This window comes from Sus scrofa, chromosome 1 (genome assembly GCF_000003025.6).
Source record: "Sus scrofa isolate TJ Tabasco breed Duroc chromosome 1, Sscrofa11.1, whole genome shotgun sequence".
Classification (NCBI taxonomy): Eukaryota; Metazoa; Chordata; class Mammalia; order Artiodactyla; family Suidae; genus Sus; species Sus scrofa.
Window position 1 is genome coordinate 257169086 of NC_010443.5, and position 19322 is coordinate 257188407.

At 41.7% G+C, this 19322-nt stretch overlaps 1 protein-coding gene across 6 annotated transcripts in view; it reads right to left on the reverse strand.

Annotated features, from left to right (window-relative positions):
- Positions 1 to 19322, reverse strand: part of ASTN2 (astrotactin 2) — a 915211-nt gene that overhangs the window by 343620 nt on the left and 552269 nt on the right. For all 6 annotated transcript variants that reach the window (XM_021074502.1, XM_021074486.1, XM_021074494.1 and 3 more), the window contains one exon: positions 8782 to 8948. In XM_021074502.1, the coding sequence (XP_020930161.1) occupies positions 8782 to 8948 (167 nt within the window). The remainder of the gene's footprint in view (positions 1 to 8781; positions 8949 to 19322) is intronic.

Below are 19322 nucleotides of genomic sequence, written 5' to 3' on the forward strand. Positions count from 1 at the left end.
CATATTTCAAGAAGTGTGTGTGTGTGTGTGTGTGTGTGTGCATGTGTGTGTGGGCGTGTGTGTGATTTTAGCTATATTATAGCTCTAGGTGCCTGGTGATTTCATTTTGCCTGGAGTGGGAAAAGATTGGCTCAGCAGGAGAGGAAGGAGGGGAGATAAAAGGCCTGGTTGACTTAGTAAGACCCTTAGAAAGGCAGGGAGAGAAAAAGAAAAACAAAACAGACACTCATAAAGGCAAATGATCCTTTGAGGTTTAAAACGTGAGCAACTCTCTCCTCCAAGCCACCTCAGGGCACAGGATGATTTATGCAAAGGTCTATTTAGTTGTTGGTTTCTTTTCTTTCTTTTTTTTTATTTTTTTTTATTTTTGTACCATGCAACATAATTATACAGCTCCTTTAGAACATTCTGTCGTCTGGGAGATTTTCTTACAGAAATTCTAAAGAGTGTAGGCTCACAGGAAACCAGCCAAGATCTGCATGAAACTATATTTATACATATGCCAAAATGAAGAACATAAAATAAGTACAAAGATACAAACGGGGCATTTCAGCTGAAGGCAATGAATGTGTTACCCTGAACACATCCAACACATTACAGAAAACACTAGAACTGGATGGGACTTTAGAGATTGTACCATAAAATCGTACACATGTTTAGCTAAGAGCATGTTTTACTTACTCCTGACAGCAGCATCATGAGATGGGTACTTTCATCCAAACACTGCCACCAAGGACCCTGAAATGCAGCCCTTGAAATCCCTTGACCAAGATTACATAAGCACTTTGGAAAAGCCAGGACCTTGATTTGAATTTCTTCCTCCAAATCTAGGGCTCAATCCACTTTAGCATAAATGATGGCTTCCAATCTGCTTGTCTTTGAAAAAAAAGGAAACAGGGACCAAAGCGAAATGGCTTTCATATAAACTCTCAAGGCAGGGCATTTATTTATTCATGTATTTAATTGCTCATTCATTCATTCATTCCTCAAAGGGTTATAAAATCAAAAATTATGTATTGTAATATATAGGTTAGAAACTGTTTTGTTTGTTTGTTTGTTTTAATAAGGAAGGGAATCAAAATCCCAAAATCTGGGAACTGGGGAGAATAAGAATAGAGGAGAGTTAAGGGTAAGAAGAGCTCAAGAAACTGAACGCCACACAGACTCGGACCAACGTTAGGGATTAATCTGAGCATCCTACCACCCCAAGGCAAAAGAGAAATGGGTGCTTTCTTAGCTTTCCTGATCCTGACACCTGTGAGAAATCCCACACAGGGGTCATCAGGCCCAGGACCCTCGCTGCTCTGTGACTGAGAAGAAAAGACCCCCCATCACAGGGACCCCCCCCCCCGAACCAATGTCATAGGAGTTGTTCTCCTGAAGTTTCTTAGGATGGTCCGAATATTAACCAAAATGAAGATCAGTAAAACGGTCCTCAGAGTGGCCTCCATCTGCAGGTGTCACTCATGGGAAAAAGGGAAGAGTTTCCAGAAAAGCCATGTTGAAAGTAGTGGACACAAGGGTATTCTTCAGAAAAGAAGGAAGGGAAGGGAATGCCATGGGGAACACTGGGCAGAATTATATAAAACGTTCTTATCTAAGACCCTCAACACTTTTAAGAATCACTAGTATTTCATCTAATGCTAAGAAAAACAATATTTAATTAAAACTCTAGGAGTTTCCGCCGCGGCTCAGCGGTTAACGAATCTGACTAGCAGCCATGAGGATGCAGGTTCAATCCCTGGACTCGCTCACTGGGTTAAGGATTCAGCCTTACCGTGAGCTGTGGTATAGGTCGCAGATGCAGCTTGGATCCCACATTGCTGTGGTTGTGGTATAGGCCGGCAGCTACAGCTCTCATTGGACCCCTAGCCTGGGAACCTTCATATGCTGCAAGTGCAGCCCTAAAAGACAAAAAGACCAAAAAAAAAAAATTAAATTAAATTAAAAAACCTCTATAAAACCATTGATAGTAAAATACATCCTAATTTTAGAAATGTTGAAATGTGGAAACTGTGGGCACTTTAGAAACAATGAAATATAACGTTTCACCATGTCAGGTCTTGCCAGAGCTCTCCTATCCTCAGGCGCCCTGTGAACCTTCACGGGACAGTTAGAGAGTACAGACCTTCCTACACATGCTTGGCCACTGGAACTTGCCCCCATTGTTTTCCTTGAGCTTCTCCTGGAACTAATGTTTTAAAAAACCCACACTGGAGAACACCTATCTGTGCAAATGCAAGGACTTTGTATGCTTCCATCAGCTTTCCGTGAATATGCCTCACACTGGAGTTTTTGCAAATGTTTCAAACAGCTGTACCATTTGACAAGAAAGCAGCCCGTGGGTTTTCCATGTTAAATATGAGAAGGAAATTCCCCATCCTTCCATCAGCAGAGTGGTCAGAGCTCAGGCTTAGCCTAAAAGTTGAAACCACAACAAAACAAGGGCTTGAGTGACTGTCAAATCTGCAATGAGATACTACCATTAAAAATTAAAATCTGTCTGCACCCTCTAGGTTAGTGTTTTTCATTATTAGAGCCAACTTCAGCCTTGACAATGAAAATAAGAGGCTTCCAGTTAACAATGGATGTTAAACACATGTATTTATCTCCTCTCCCTCCTAAAAGCACATTAAAATGACATTAAACAGATAGGCTAGAAAGGACTATTTGAGGCTGGACATGCTCTTTGAGCTACAGCTTTACATATATTACACATTGTATTTTTAAGTAAATTACATTTAAATATATTCAAAATATTTAGATTAGAAGAGAATAGCTTGGGGCATCACCTATCCCAATTTCACTTCCTCACTGGCTGTAAGACCCTTCTGGGCCCTACTTTCCTTCTCTAGATGATCTCAGAAATACTGAAACATCCACATTGTAGATGACATTAGTGACCACGTCTCATATAGTTATATATAGGAAATAGCTCTCGTAGCAAATTGTGTCAGAAAAGAGTGTAATGTCAGAGTTCTCTTGTGGTGCAGGGGGTCAAGGATCTGGAGTTGTCACTGCACTAGCCTGGGTTGCTGCTGTGGCACAAGTTCAATCCCTGGCCCTGGAAATTCTACATGCAGTGGGTGTGATTCCCTTCCCCAAAAAGAGTTTATCTTCTGGAAAACAAATCAAAGCAAAAAACAAAAAACGAAAAAAAAAAAAAACTACAAAATTCCTTTTCTCAAGCAAGGATAACTATAACCCACCATGTTATTTTTCTTCTGTTTACATTGGTTGCCAAGATGAACAGAGCTAAATTTATCTCCTGTTGAGTAACTCTGGCATTTCAGGCTCCTGAAACCATTTTCTCCTTTTCTCTTTCTCTCTTCACAAATGGCTCTGATCAGGCCTATCTTTATATTATCCATCTTTTTATAGGGTGGATTTATGTGGATAATATTAAACTTTCCCAGAAGAACTCACGGTATATGTTGTAAACACACAGGCACAAATGAAACAAACTTGGTTGCTAGGTAACTTGCCTAGGTCTTGGAGAGAAGTGATGCTTCCTCACCCATAAGATTCATTCCACACGCTTCATCTTAGCATCTAATGACCTTCTCAACCTGTCTTAAATTCACTGCGTCTCTTAGCATACTGGTGCCTGTGGTCTATCGACATCAATCAGAAATTATTGATAACACTGCATGATTGATTGAGGGGCAGAACTATTAACCCGTTGCTGGGAGAGCTCAGTTAACTCTGTTTAAGAGATTCAGAGAAATGTTCCAAGGGGGTAACACTGGAATCAGGTCTGTGATGAGTGGAGCAGAAAATGAAAAGGGAACAGTGTTGTTCCAGCTCCCCCTCCCCCAACTGTGCATATAAACGTATAAAGGTAAAAATAAAAATGAAAACAAAAACTATCAGTCAGGACCAAGTGAGGCTCAAATACCCGTCCCCAGAGTCCCCTTTGCCCCTGGTAGGTAAGGACTTGTACACAATGTGTCTTTATCTTCTCACACTCCACAAAAGACCAGGCACAGGGTAGGTACAACAAATCTCAGGTGGATAAATTCTTTTCTTTTTTTTTTAGGGCCACACCTGTGGCACATGGAAGTTCTGAGGCTGAATCAGAACTGTAGCAGCCAGCCTACACCACAGCCACAACAATACTGGATCCAAGCCACATCGGCAATGTACACTGCAGCTTGTGGCAACCTCAGATCCTTAACCCACTGAAAGAGGCCAGGTATTGAACCCAGATCCTCATGGACACTATGCTGGGTCCTTAACCCACTGAGCCACAATAGGAACTCCTGGGTGAATTCTTTAATTCAAAAATTATGGCTTTGGGGAATTCCCATCATGGCTCAGTGGAAATAAATCTGACTAGCATCCATGAGGATGAAGGTTCGATCCCTGGCCTTGCTCAGAAGGTTAGGGATCGATGTTACCATGAGTTGTGGTGTAGGTCGCAGATGTGGCTTGGATCCCGTATTGCTGTGGCTGTGGCAAAGGCCAGCAGTCACAGCTCCAATTTGACCTCTGGCCTGGGAACCTCCATATGCTGTGGGTGTGGCCCTAAAAAGACAAAAAAAAAAAAAAAAAAAATTATGGCTTTGAAAAAGTCTTTGAGCAAGCAGTGCAGAATGACCACAGGGATATACAGATGATTAAGACCTAGTCTCTACTTATGAGGCATTTATAGTGTGATCGGGACCAGACAGAAAGGCAGGTAAGTCAACAGAGCAATAGTGCTATGACAGGGAGAAGCATGGGCAGGTGGTGATCCCAGAGAAAAGGTTACTTTACTCAGTTTTGAGGAACTTGGCCTGACTGGGGGCTGACCACCAGGACAGTCAGCCAGAGGTCCAGTCTGCAAGAAGTGTCAAAATTTCACCAGGATGAAGTAGAATTGGAGGCAAAATGTCAGTGGCCCTTTCCTAGTAATAGGGCCCTGTGGGTAGAAAAGAAAAAAAAAATACAAACCAAAATAAGAAAAGGAAACAATCTCTTCTACACATGCCCTAACCCCACTTGGGTAAGTATTAAGCCAGTATTTAACGGGTAGCCACTTGAAAAGACAAAGCATTATCTACCCGGCTCCAGTTACTCACTTCTGCACCCCTTGGGGCTCAGAGAAGACTTGCTAGAGAAGGGAACACCCACACCAAGACTTGAAGATGAAACAGAGCAGTGCTCAACTAAAGGGCCAGGGACAGATGGGTGGCAGTGGGGATACAGAGGAGGAAGTGAGGCAGAGGGAACAACGCTGAAAACTCCGGGAGCTAAAGCCAAGAGACCTAATTCAGGAATAGGGACGTAGCTGGAAATGTAGCTACAGGGCCCCACTGTGAACAGCTCCTTTGGTCATGTCAACGGAGAACTTCACTTAACAATATCTGAGCCCTACTAAGTAGCAGCAACCATTCTAAGGTGCTGGAGATGGAGCAGTAAACAGGATATACGTTTCAGTCACTGGAAGATTAAATGAGATGGCTTTACATCTATCAGACTAATTGTACCTGCCATTTACTGACTGCTTAAGTGTGCTGGCCCCTGTGCACATATAATTTCATTTAGTCTACACAATGGTGCCCTGAACACATCTGATTCTATGTGAAATGAGAGATTGGGGAACTGTTTAGTGCTTTGCTCAAAACCACGTGGCCAGAAGTGGCCAGAAGCCAGGAGTGACATCAGATCTGTCTTGACTAATAATGGAATCAGATCATCTGGATTTGAATCCTGATGCCTCCATTTACCAGCTGTGTGACCTTGAGCAAGTCACTGAGCCCCTCTGTGCCTGATTTTTTTTGACAGTAAGTGGAGACCATAATAGTAACACCTCCCCTGCAGACTTGTTATGAAAATTCAATGGGCTAATGCAATCAAAGCACTCAGCACCGTCAGGGCACATAGGAAGCGCTTAATGTGTTAGCTGCTAATATAAACCTGGTTGCACACAGGTTTATTAAACCAGTGCACACAGGAAACTCACAGAAAGGACCCAGAGCTCTGAACAAGTTGACAAGGTCCCCTTGAGCGAGGGTTTGTTTTCCTTGCTTAATTCAGTTGCATGCCACTTCTCTCCACCAACTTTCACACAAGTACCTGCTAATGGCTTTCATTGTTTTGTTTATAGTGCTTCTAACAAGTGTGGCCAACTTCTCATTTGCATCCTTAATAGACAATTTCCAAAGCATGTTGACACTGCAGTTGGTTTTAGGAGACCTGAGTTTTATTTTGCCTCTCTCTCTCTGTTTTTTTTGTTTGTTTTTTTTGTTTTTTTTTTTTTTGGTCCAGTTTATTAGCATCTAGCTGAGCTTCAACAGCTCTCAGCATACTCCCCACACTCCCAGTTCTGTCTAATATAGTCTTTTGGGGTTTCTTTTGTTTTTTGTTCTCTGCACCCAGGGCATGCAGAAGTTCCTGGGCCAGGGACTGAACCCACGTCACAGCAGTGACCCGAGCCACGGCAGTGACAACGCTGGATCCTTAACTGGATAAACCATACAAGAACTTCCCGGTCAATCTACTTTAAAATTTTCAGAGACCTTCCCAGGTAGAAGAGGTTAGTTTGTCCTTGTCTCATAGACCCGAAAATCGAGAGGTTTAGTACCTTAGTTACTGAGCAAATGGTGGGCTATTGTCATTACTATAGTTCACTTTAGTGAACAATAAATAAATACATATCATGCTAACTCTTTGCAGGGCACTGTTCTGCAGGACTTTATAAATATCAATGTAAATTGTGATGTCATTAATATATTGCATTTAAGCCTCATATCGATTCTATAGAGAGATGCTATTATTATCCCTTTTCTACACATGAGGAAACTGAAGCACAGAGATGTTAAGTAACTTGCTCAAGGTCACACAGCGAGAGGTACTGACCTCCATTATTTAGTCATGTGACCCTAGGCACATGACTTAACTTGAAGAGAAGAATAAATGATGTGAAGTACTTTGCACTCTTCGCAACAATCATTATGCTAAGATTGATGTTATTGAAATTTTAGAGATAAAGTAACTTAACGTCAGGGGTCCTAAGAGGCTTGCCTGATGTTTAAGAGAAAGTTAGAGGTAGAATTAGGATTAGAATCCAAGTCTACTGATTCCCCTTGACCGCCTCAGTATGCCGTGGATGAAAGGTGGTGACAGTTTCTATGTCAAAATCCATTACTGCTGTTGCATCTGCAGTTACTGATATTTGCAACAGAAGGACACCCCTCCCCCAAGCACAATAACAATAATAAGAAGACAGCTGATTCAGTATTCAAGGCTCAGATCTAAGCCCATGCATAATTTACTCAACACTGCCCTGCAGTCACTTAAGCAGAGGAGAGACCCTATAAATTCAGGTCTGCATCCACTAATTTATTTCTTATTTATTTTACTGATACATAAGTGGGGCCTCCAGCAAGCCGCTCTAACACCTGCTCAAAGGCGCCTGCAGCACCAAGTGTATTCAGGGCTGTTGTGGAGAGACCCTGAAATAAGCCCCAGAAGGAAAATCAGACTCCAGGGACTAGAACTATGCAGGTGAAATTAATTTTCTGTTAAACTGAGACTAAACTCACACACATACCTCCAACTCCTCTTTGGTAAGTCTGAAAAGATTGTTAAATGCTTTATTCTGCTTTTCCATCTTAGTAAAGCACTGAGCACACTTCAATGATCAACATTCTTGCATGAACAAAGACATTTTTCTGAGTCACGGAATGTCCAAAAATGAGGATGCTTTCTAATATGAAGACACCCACAGAAAGGGAATGCAGAGAAGAAAGAAGGCTGCCATTTTCTTGAGTGATTGCTGAGGACCAAATGCTATTCTAGAAGCTATCTGTGGCAGAGGTAACTCCACTGCAGATTTTTCAAAGTGGGAAACAAGATAAACTGGAAGAGCTATTAGGCATCCTTCTTCACAAGTGGTCAAACTGCAGCCCAGAGAGGAACAGTGACCTGTCCCAGGCCACCTAGCAACTTGGTCCCAAATCAGTCTCCTACTAATTTCAAAACTCAGCTGAGTTCTTAGCATGAGCCATGACTTCAAGCTTTGCCTGCATTGTTTCCTTCCCACCTTGCCTCCCCTAATTAATGATCCTTATTGACAGGAGCATTAGGACAAAGAGGGGTTCAGCTCTGAACTTGGCACTGCTTAATCCCTGCAGAAATGGAGCTGAAAGCCTGGCTAAGCCCATATTTGTAAGCAGCACGTATACTGGTCTCTTGGTGACCCTTTCAAGATACCCTCTTTTTTTTTTTTTTTTTTTTTGCTTTTGCTTTTTTAGAGTCACACTTGCAAGAGCATATGGAAGTTCCCAGGCTATGGGCTGAATTGGAGCTATAGCTGCCAGTCTACGCCACAGCCACAGCAATGCCTGATCCTTACCCACTAAGCGAGGCCAGAGATCGAACTCACATCCTCATGGAGACTAGTTGGGTTCGTAATCTGTTGAGCCGCAATGGGAACTCCCAAGATGCCTGCTTTTGTCTCTAAAATACACTGGCTGGGGCTGGAGGCTGGATGCATAAGGAGCAAGAGACTTCTGCAGAAAACAACCCTGACCCTATGATACAGCCTGAGCATGGATTCCATTTATTACAATCATTAATCAATTATTTATTGTTTCTTCTTCCACACTTATTCTCAATTCCCAACAAAGGGTCATACTGTTGCCTTTTGCCTCCTGGGCTGAAAAGGCAGAGGCAGAAAGGCCATTTCACTGAAGGTCAGTCCCAGCTGGGCCAGGCTCTAGTTCCTGGCTTTTTGTTTCCTGCATTCCTTGCTGCTGTGAAGGGACAGGCTGGGCCTCAGGGACAGAGACTCACCCGCAGAACATGAAGATGGTGCTGGAGGTGGCGTCATAGGGCAAAGGCAGCGTCTGCTGCAGGCACAGCTGCTCACAGCCGCCGTTGAAGCCATCAGAGCAGTCGATGCCTTTGGAGTGGTCGTAGCAGCCGGAGCCATCCTTCATGGGTTTCAGCTCCTCCGGGCACTGCTCAGGGAAAGAGCAACAGGGCGGTTATGGCAGAAGAGGTGGTGGGTCCCATCACGCCCTTTCCTCCCACCTTCGGAAAGAAGGCAGGTATCACGACTGCAGAGATGGGTCCAAAGTTTTATTGGGCCAACTAATAGCTGTGTGGCCTTGTACCAATTCCTTTACCTCTATGAACCTCAGTGTGCCCATGTGTCAAATGGAACTTTTGTTTGTTTTTTGTCTTGTATCATTGTGAGAATGAAAGGGAAATGTGTGCAAAGTGCTTAGAACTATGGCTCATAAGGAAACCATGTAGCAAATGTTAGCTGCTATGAATAGGGACCTTGCTGGAAAAATCGTTATTGTGTTTATTATTATTGCCCAGCAGGGTCTGGGCAGCCAGATATATTTTAAAGAGCTTCAACCGATATGAGTTTAAATTCCAGAACTTCCCCTTCTCCCTATGTGAGCTGGGGCAAGTTACTCTCCTTCTCAGGCTTCGATGTCCCTATCTGCTCAACGAGCCTAGTGACTGCAAGCTTAAGTTGGATCACAGGGGCTGCATAACTTACTTCGGAATTTGGCCTGTGGTTTGGTACTCATTGAATGTGAGTTCTCGGGAGTTCCCTTCATTGCTCAGTGATTAACGAACCCAACTAGGATCCATGAGGATGCGGGTTCGATTCCCGGCCTCACTTAGTGGGTTAAGGATTCAGCATTGCTGTGAACTGTGGTGTAGGTCGCAGTCGTGGCTCTGATCCTGCATTGCTGTGGCTCTGGTGTAGGCTGGCAGTTGTAGTTCCGATTCGACCCCCTAGACTGGGAACTTCCATGTGACACAGGTATGGCCCTAAAATGAAAAAAAAAAAAAAAAAAAAGTGAGTTCCCTTCCTCCCTGTTTTGAATGTGTCCCTTCTTCTCCATCCTTGAGCCTGAAGTTCTCAATGATACTCCTACATCCCCACACAAGCCTCTTCAACAGCCTGCTGGCCTCCAGTCTGACCTGCCCTGTACCATCCTCCTAATGACCACCAGAGTGATTATTTCTTTCTTTTTTTTTCTTTTTAGGACTGCACCCCATGGCATAGGGAAGTTCCCAGGCTAGGGGTTGAATCACGAACCACAGCTGCCAGCCTATGCCACAGCCACAGCAAAGCCAGATCTCTGAGCCATGTCTGTGACCTATGCCACAGCTTGTGGCAAAACAGGATCCTTAACCCACTGAGCAAAGCCAGGGATCAAACCCGAATCCTCATGGATACTAGTCAGATTCTTAACCCACTGAGCCACAACAGGAACTCCTGATATTTCTAAATAGCATCACACTCCACCTTAAATAAACAAATGAATCCTAAACAACCACCACAAATCGAATCTTCCCAAAGCTAATAGCCAAGAGCATCTGCAGATGCTATCAATCCCTCAGCCTGGTCATGTGCACACTTCTCCAGGTAACCAGACAGGCTGCCCTATGGTTCTTTTCAAGCCCTAGTGATTCCATCCTTGAGTGACCTCAGTGGAATGCTCTTGCCAGTGTGCCCGACACCTGCTAAGTGCTCCGTGAATGGAAGTCCTTACTCCCTAGGGGAAACCAGCTCTTTATTTAATTTAGTTTCCCACTGTTTGATGAGGCTGAGCTCATCTCCAGTCCAGCAGATAGAGAAGCAGTTCCAACTCTCGTGCGTTCCGGAGAGAAAATGAGGTATTAGGTTTTAATTTCAGTCACCTTGCTGGCATTTCCTGTCTACCAAGATTAACACCCAGAGCCCAGCCCTCCCCATCCATCACTGGACATTGCTGATTAAAATGCCCTCCCAATGTCCGCCGCCTCCCAACCAGCTCCCTCGTCCCCTCCCCAAACCATCATCCTAAACAACATCAGTAACAAAACACACACCCATGAATTAATTTACAAAAAACACAATGACAAAAAAAAAAAAAAGGTCAGCCTTCTTGGAAATTAAATTTTGCTGAAGAAAAATTCATAATTACAAATGCACGAGAGAGTTCTTCGAGACATTTGAGACTGGCGCCAGGAAGGGTGACAGGGAGAGTGGGTTATAAATGGCCTTTGTCAAGCAGCAGAAAGGTTATAAAACTGGCTACATTTTTGTGCTTAAAAAGAAAAATCAATTTTCCATGTGAGTGAAATGCTGTACATATTAATACAAGCTCAGAGGAGGCCCCTGCTTGTCTCAGAATATTCACCATCAGACAGGCAGGCACCTATTCATGGGGCCATTTGGAGCTCTGTGCTGGTGGTACCCAGGGCTGAGTCTGTCTCTCTGCAGAAACTCAGGGGTGAGAGTTGGAAGGAAGGGCTGACCTTCTCAATAGGTCACAGGAAATGTCTGGGGCAGGGTATTACTCATAGTTCTCTCCATCCCCCTCAGATCCTCTACACTTTTTGTTCTTAAAAAAATATGTTCTATAATCTAGGCATCATCTAAAAACTTTATCTGCTTTAATTTACTTAATCCTTATGGCAAACCCATGAGGCCGTCTGGTAGGCTAACAATGGTCCTAAAGATACGTCTCCATCCTAAGCCTGGAAACCTGTGAATATTTTCTTCTATGGTTGTTTTTTGCAGATGTAATTAAATTAAGATTCTTGGGATGAGGAAATCACCCTGGATTACCCAGGTAGCTCTAAATGCTGTCATGCATATCCTGACAAATAAGAGGCAGAGATGGAGTTCCTGCTGTGGTGCAACAGGACTGGTGGTGTTCCTGCAGTTCTGGGATGCAGATTTGATCCCCGGGCAAGTGGGTTAAGGTTGTGGCATTGCCACAGCTGGGGTACTGTTTGCAGCTCTGGCTCGGATCTAATCCCTGGCCGAGGAACGCCATATGCGCAGGGTCAGAAAAAAAAAAAAAAGAAAAAACAAAGAGGCATAGAGTGATTACATACACATACAGAAGGCTGTATGGGGGTAGAGCAGAGACTGGAGTGATGTGGCCATAAGCATCAAATGATGCAGCCACCAGAAGCTGGATAGGCAAGGGAGCATTTTCCCTTAGAGCTTGTGGAAGAAGCAGGACCCTGCTGACATCTTGATTCCAGACTTGTAGCTTGCAGAACCGTGAGAGATTAATTTCTGCTTTCTTAAGGTACCCAGTCTGCTAAGCCACTGTGGAATGTCTAATCCTCAAAAATGGCATGTGATAATAAATGCTTTTTGTTTTAAGCTGTCCAATTTGGGATAATTTGTCACACAGCAATATCTAACTAATACAGTAAGATAAATAAGTGCTTGGCAGCTGCTGTTCTGGGTATGATTAAGGAGCTTCAAATCTAGTTGGAGAGAGAAGAAATACACACCTCTGTCAGAGAACTAGTTCTAGAACAAACATGAAAAAGCATGGTGTGATTTGAATGGGAAAACAGAAGTTCTGCAAATATGACTGACCGGGGCATGTGGAAGAGATGGATGTCACTGGGGCAAAAGGGAGGTTCTGGTGTATTAGAAGGAGGAAGATCAGAACTCTTGCCAAGCACACCACTCATTTGCCTGATGACCATGGGCATGGCCTTGAACCTAACTGGACCTCAGTTTTCTCTCCTCAAACAAGGGAAACAGCTTGGAGCCAGGAGCAGGATGGATGTCCATCCTGAATTCCACACAGGCCTTTGACACTGAGCCTCTAGGCAAGTGCTTCACCTCAGAGTTAGCCCCACCTATCTCATCTGTAAGCGGGGAATGTGCCTGTTTGGGAGGCACTTCTGGAAACCCTGTGAGAAAACAACATAAAGTGTCTAACTCAGAACTTGGCACATAATAGGTACTCAATAAATTAAGGATACATGAGTGGATGGATGAACAAATGATTAATGAATGACTACAACCCCTACTCCCACCCATAAAACCTAACTAGGACCCTTAGCTTTTCTTTTCTTTCTCATCCACTTAAGCCCTTCATTGGATCACTTAACAAATGTTTACTGGACATCTGCTTAGTGCTAAGCCAACATGCTGGGTGCTGGAAATGCAGTAGTAAACCAGACAGGCAAGATCCTGCTCTAGTGGAGCTTAAATCCTAGACAGAAGACAGATTAACAAGAAATAAAAATGATTTGGAGTTTCTGTTGTGGCACAGTGGAAACAAATCCAACTAGGTTTGAGGATTCAAATGTTGCAGATTCAATCCCTGGCCTCTCTCAGTGGGTTAAGGATCCGGTGTTGCCATGAAGTGTGGTGTAGGTCACAGATGTGGCTTGGATCTGGTATGGCTGTGGCTGTGGCCAGCACCTGTGGCTCCAATTCTACCCCTAGCCTTTGAACCTCCATATGCCTCAAGTGTGGCCCTAAAAAAAAGCAAAAAAAAAAAAAAAAAAAGGTTTCGTAAAGTAAAAAAGTACAACAGACACATCATAATGTGATAAAAAGTGAATGCGGAATGGAGTGAAGGGGGCATGTATTGAGCACTTGAGCTAAGCCTGAATAATTAAGTAGAATCTCCCAGGTGAATGTAAGTGGGAAGAATTATCTAAGAAGGAACATCAAGTATGAAGGTCCTGAGGCAGGAAAAGTGTTGGCCTATCCTATCCATGGAACAGAGGAAGCCAAAGCAATTGCAGCCCCATGAGACAGGTTATCACAAGGCAAGGGGTGAGAGGTAGGAAGAGACCAAATCACTTAAGCCAGGGGTTGGCACACCATGATCTACAGGTCAAATCCAGTCAAAGACCTGTTTTTTTTTTTTTTTTAATTATATACTTTAAAATTTTGAGATACTTACAGATTCACATGCAGCTGTAAGAAATAATATAAACAGAGAGATCCAGTATGTTCCAGCTTGCCCTCAATGGCAAGATCTTGCAAAACGATGGTAAAATATCACAACCAGGATATATACATTGACAATCAAGATACAGAACATTTCCATTACTACACAGATTGCTCCCCTTGACCTTTTAAAGCCACATCCACTGCCCACCTGACCCCCTTCCTTAATGCTTGGCAACCATGAATATGTTTTCCATCTCTATAATGTTTGTTATCTCAAGAATGTTACAGAAATAAAATCAGAGACTTTGTAACCTCTTAGGGGTAGATTTATCAATATTTATCTTTTATTGCAGAGTTTACTATTCCACAGTAAGGATGAACTATAGTTTAACTATTCACCTGAGGAAAAACATGTGGGTTGTTTCCAGTTCTTGGCTATTACAAATAAAGTTGCAATAAATATTAGCATGTGCATTTTTGTATAGACCTAAGTTTTTCTTTCTCTCTGGAAAAAGGACTAAGGAGTCTAAGTTCTGGGTTATACAGTAGTTGCATGTTTAATATTTTCAGGAAGCTGTTGTTTATTTTACATCCCCACCAGCAAAGCAAGCACACTCCAATTTCTCCACATCCTCACAAGCATTTGACGTCAATATTTTTCATTGTAGTCATCCTGCCCACCGGTGTGTAGTAACACCCTACTGTGGTTTTAATCTTCATTTCTGTAATAGTTGATGATGCTGAACATCTTTTTTTGTTTATTTACAATCTTTATATCCTTTTTTGTGAAGCGTGCCTCTTGATGTCGTTGCCCATTTTCTAACTGGATTGTTTGTTTTTATCATTGTTAAGGCTTGAGCAGTCTTTATATATTCTAAACACTAGACTTTTGTAGGATATGTGGTTTGCAAATATTTTCTCTCCCATTCTGTAACTTGTCTTCTCATCTTCAACTGAGCTTTCACAGAGCAAATGTTTTTAATTTTGATGAAATCCCAAGTTATCATTTTCTCTTTTATGGATCATAAAATCTATATCTTGGAATCTAAGAACACTTTGCCAAGCTCAAATCTCAAAGATTTTCTTGTGTGTGTGTGTGTGTGTTTTCTAAAAGTGTTATAGCTTTATATTTTACAATTAATTCTGTGATATGTTTCGAGTCGTGAGACTCACATTGAGGTTTACAACTCCAGTGAAAATAGCCAAGCTTAGAGATTTCTTGTGGGGGAGGGGGGATGGTTAAGTTACAATTTCAATTGTTATAATAGTTATAAAGGTATTTGAACTATTTATTTCATATTGAGTTGTGGTATTTTGCATTTCTCAAGTAATTGGCCCATTTCATCTAGGTTTTCAAATATATGCATGTACAGTTATTTGTAGGAGTCCTTTATTAACCCTTTTTGACATCTGTGGGGTCTGTAGTGACCTGTCTCATTCCTGGTATTGGTAACTTGCATGTCTCCTCTTTTCTTGAACAGTCTTGCTAGTTTATCTTTTTCAATTTTCTCAGCATTTTCAAAGAATCTTTTTTTGCTATTTCATTAATTTTCATCAATTTTTCTGTCTTCAATTGCATTGATTACCCTTCTGTTTGCTTTTGGTTTATTTTGCTTTCCTTTTGTAAGTTCTTAAAGTGGGAACTTAGAGATTATGAATTTGAAATTTCTTCTTTTCATTTCTATTTCTTTTTTATTTTTTTAATGGCCGCATTCACAGCATATGGAAGTTCTGAGCCCAGGGAATGATTCCCTTCAGCTGTGGCAAAGCCAGATCCTTTAACCCACTGGCTGCACCGGGTCAGGGATTGAACCTGTGCCTCCATGACCATCCCAGCTGCTGCAGTCAAATTCTTAACCCACTGTGCTGCATCAGAAACGCTGAAACTTTTTCACTTCTAATGTATGCATTTATGGCTATACATTTTCTCCTCACTAAATATAAAGGCTTACTTTAAGGAAAAGGATGAATTATTGCTCTAGTTGTATCCCACAAATTTTGATATATTACAGTTTTACTTCATTCAGTACTATGTATTTTTAATTTCCCTTGAGACTTCCTCTTTGACCCATGGATTATTTATGTTTTGTGTAGTTTCCAAGTATGCAGAGATTTTTCTGTTATCTGTTATTGCTGTCTAGTTAGATCCTATTGGGGCTAGAGAACACCGTCTGTGTGATTTGAATTCTTTGAAATTATTGAGATGTTTATCATAGCCTAGGATATGGTCTATCTTGGCACATGTCCCATAGGTACTTAAAAAGCATATGTATTCTGCTTCTGCTGGGCAGAGTGTTCTCCATATGTTAACTAAACCCTTTTGGTTGATGATGTTACTGAGTTAACTTATAACACTGGTAACTTTTTGTCTAGTTGTTCTACCAGCTGTGGAAGGAGTATGGAAGGATCCAACCAATCATAACTACGGACTGGTTTATTTTCCTTTCAGTTCAATTAGTTTTTGCTTCATACGTTTTGCAGCTGTGTTGTTTGATGCCTAAATATTTAGGCTTTATATGTCTTCTTGGTGGAGGACCCTTTCATTATGACACAGGGCTCTTCTCTGGTAATTGTCTTTGCTCAAAGGCCTACTTTATATGATATTAATAGAGCTACTCCAGCTTCTGTTTGATGTGTATATGTCTTTTTCGATCTGTTTACTTTCACCCTGCCTGAATTGTTACATGTGAAGTGAATTTCTTATAGAGAGCATATAATTGGGTCATGATGTTTAAGCCACTCTGCCAATTTCTGTCTTTTAATTTGTGTTTTTAGATCATTTACATTTAATGTGATTATTGATGTTTTGGACCTTAAGTATACTGTTTTATTTTCTGTTTTCTGATCTCTGCTTTTCATTTCTCTGCTTTGTCTTGCCTTCCTGTGGGTTACTCGAACAACTTTAGGACTTCGTTTTGATTTATCTATAGTATTTTGAGGGTATATCTCTTTGTAGAGTTTTTAGTGGTTGTTCTAGCATGTATGACTTATTATCTACTGGTACCATTATTTTACCAATTTAAGTGATGTAGAGAAAGCTCACTTCCTTTTATGTCCCTTTATCCTTTCCCATTTGCAAGATAATTTTCTTAAATATTCCTCTAAATATATAGTTCTCCTCAGTATCCAGAGCAGATTGGTTCCAGGAGTCCACACAGATACCAAACTCCACCAATGCTCAAGTCCCTTATATGTCCTGGTACAACAAATACAGTCAGCACTCCATATATGCTGGCTTCACATCCACAAATTCAATCAACTGGGAAATTTACATCTGAGGTTGGTTGAATCCTTGGATATGAGACCTGAGGATATCAAGTAGACAGTATTTAGAACCACATCAGACATTGCTATCATTTTAGCCATCAAGCATAATGAAGATGTTTGACAGGGAAGGGGAAAAGGAAGGTCTAATGCATTTACCTATGTTTTTGATGTATTCTTTCTTCCTTCCTAGTGTCCTAAGATTCCCTCTTTTATGATTTCCTTTCTATTTGGTAACTTTCATTACCATTTATTCAGAGTAGGTATGCAGGTGATACATTTTCTTAGTTTTCCTTCATCTGAGAATGTCTTCCTTTCTCCTTCACTTCAAAAGAACATTTCATTGTACATAAGATTCTAGGCTGACAATTCTTTTTTATTCAGCACTTGAAAAACATTATGCCTCTTCCTTCTGGCTTCCATGATTTCTTATACAAATCCCACCACCATTCAAACTGCATTACTCCTATAGATGGTGTTTCTTTCTCCTCCCTTTTAAGAATTTTCTTTTGAAAAATTAAAGACATTTTCAGAAATTTGACTGTGATATGTTGGTGCAGATGTCTTTGTGTTTATTTTTGAGTTAGCTCAGCTTTTTGAATCTGTAGAACGATTCCTTTTGCTAAATTGGAGAAGTTTCCTATTATTTGTCATTCTTTCTTTGAGTACTTTTTCAGTACTTCTTCCTTCTCTTCTTATGGGACTCCAATGACACGAAAGTTATTATTTATATTTACTTATTTATTTTCAACCCCACAGGCCCATGAGACCTGTGTTCATTTCCTTTTCCAATCTATTTTTTTTCTGTGTTCAAAGGGGGTAATTTCTATTGTTTTATCTTTAGGTTCACTGATAATTCCCTTGTCCTCTTCATTCTGGTGAGTTAGTCCACTGCATTAAAAAATCAATTCTTATGTGTTTCACTTATATAATTTCCATTTGCTTCTCCTTTGTATCTTCTATTTCTTTGCTGAGATTTTCTATTTTTTTTCCACTTGTACTTATAATTGCTTAAGCATTCTTATGATGGCTATTTTAACACGTGTCAGATAATTGTATATTTCTGTTATCTTGGTGGTAGTAGCATTTTTAGGTTGTTTTTTCTCATTCTGTTTGAGATCTCCCTGGTTCTTGGTGTGACAAGTGATTGCTAATGGAAATCTAGATATTGGGGTCATTACGCTATGTTATTATTTTTTAAAATTCTGGATCTTGTTATTTTTTTTTTCCTTTTTAGGGCCACATGTGTGGCATATGGAAGTTTCCAGGCTAGAGGTCAAATCAGAGCTGCAATCTGCAGGCCTACACCATAGCGACAGCAACACAGCATCCTAGCCACGTCTGTGACCTACACTGCAGCTCACAGCAATGCCAGATCCTTAACCCATTGAGCTAGGGCAGGGATTGAACCTACATCATCATGGATACTAGCCAAGTTTGTTACCACTGAGCCACAATGGGAACTCCTAAATATATATATTTTTAAATCTGGCTTTTTCTGACGCTGTTTCAGCTGATAAAAGGGGAGGCATAGCTTGTTATTGTCATGGGGAGGCAGAATCCCAATTTCACCCCTTGGCCTCCACTAATACCCAAAAAAGAAAGATCCTCATTACTGCTGGAGGGCGGTGGGAATCTCTGACTCCCTATGAGGACTGCACTGACATCGTCCTGGATGGGAGTAGAAGGTACACATGGTTACTTTTCCTCACTTGGCTTCCACTGACACCACGTGGATGGGGTGGGGGTGGCTTCATTACTACTGATCAGTGGTCCCTGGTCCTGACTTTCTACTAGGCCTCTCGTGGCAGTGCCTCAGCAGGGAGAGGGAAGGGCACCCTATTACTGAAGGTTTGGGGTGGAAGTCCAGGCTCTTTATTTAGTCTCCACTGATGCTGGATGGATCTGAGATGGGGGTGGGAGGGTTGCTCATTACCTGCTCCTTATATGGCCTTCTCGGACACCACCCCAGCAGGGACAGGGCACTGGGCTGTCAGGTTGCTTAAGTACAGTCTGCTCAGGATGGAGTCTAGTTTTCTACTTGGCTTTATTACATGGGGGGGCGGTGGAGAGAGGCCCATGTTGTTGTTATTTATTATTTGTCTTTCAGTGATGTTTGGCTGGAATAGAATGATTTGTGTCTAACATTTTCCGTCTTGGTCGGCTGCCCTTTTCCTGATACTTTGGCTGAAGGAAGTAGGCTTTTGGTTATTTGTGTATTTGTTTGTTTTGTCTTTATTGGCAATTCTCAAAACTGGCTTCTTGAGAGCCAAACTTTGGGACACATGAGGCTGAAAGAAATTCCAAAGGAATGACCTCCATGTCTTTTCTTGGATCTCAAATCCCTAATGGTTCTGCTTTCCCCTTTCCACCTTTCATGGTCTTCTATTTGTTTTAT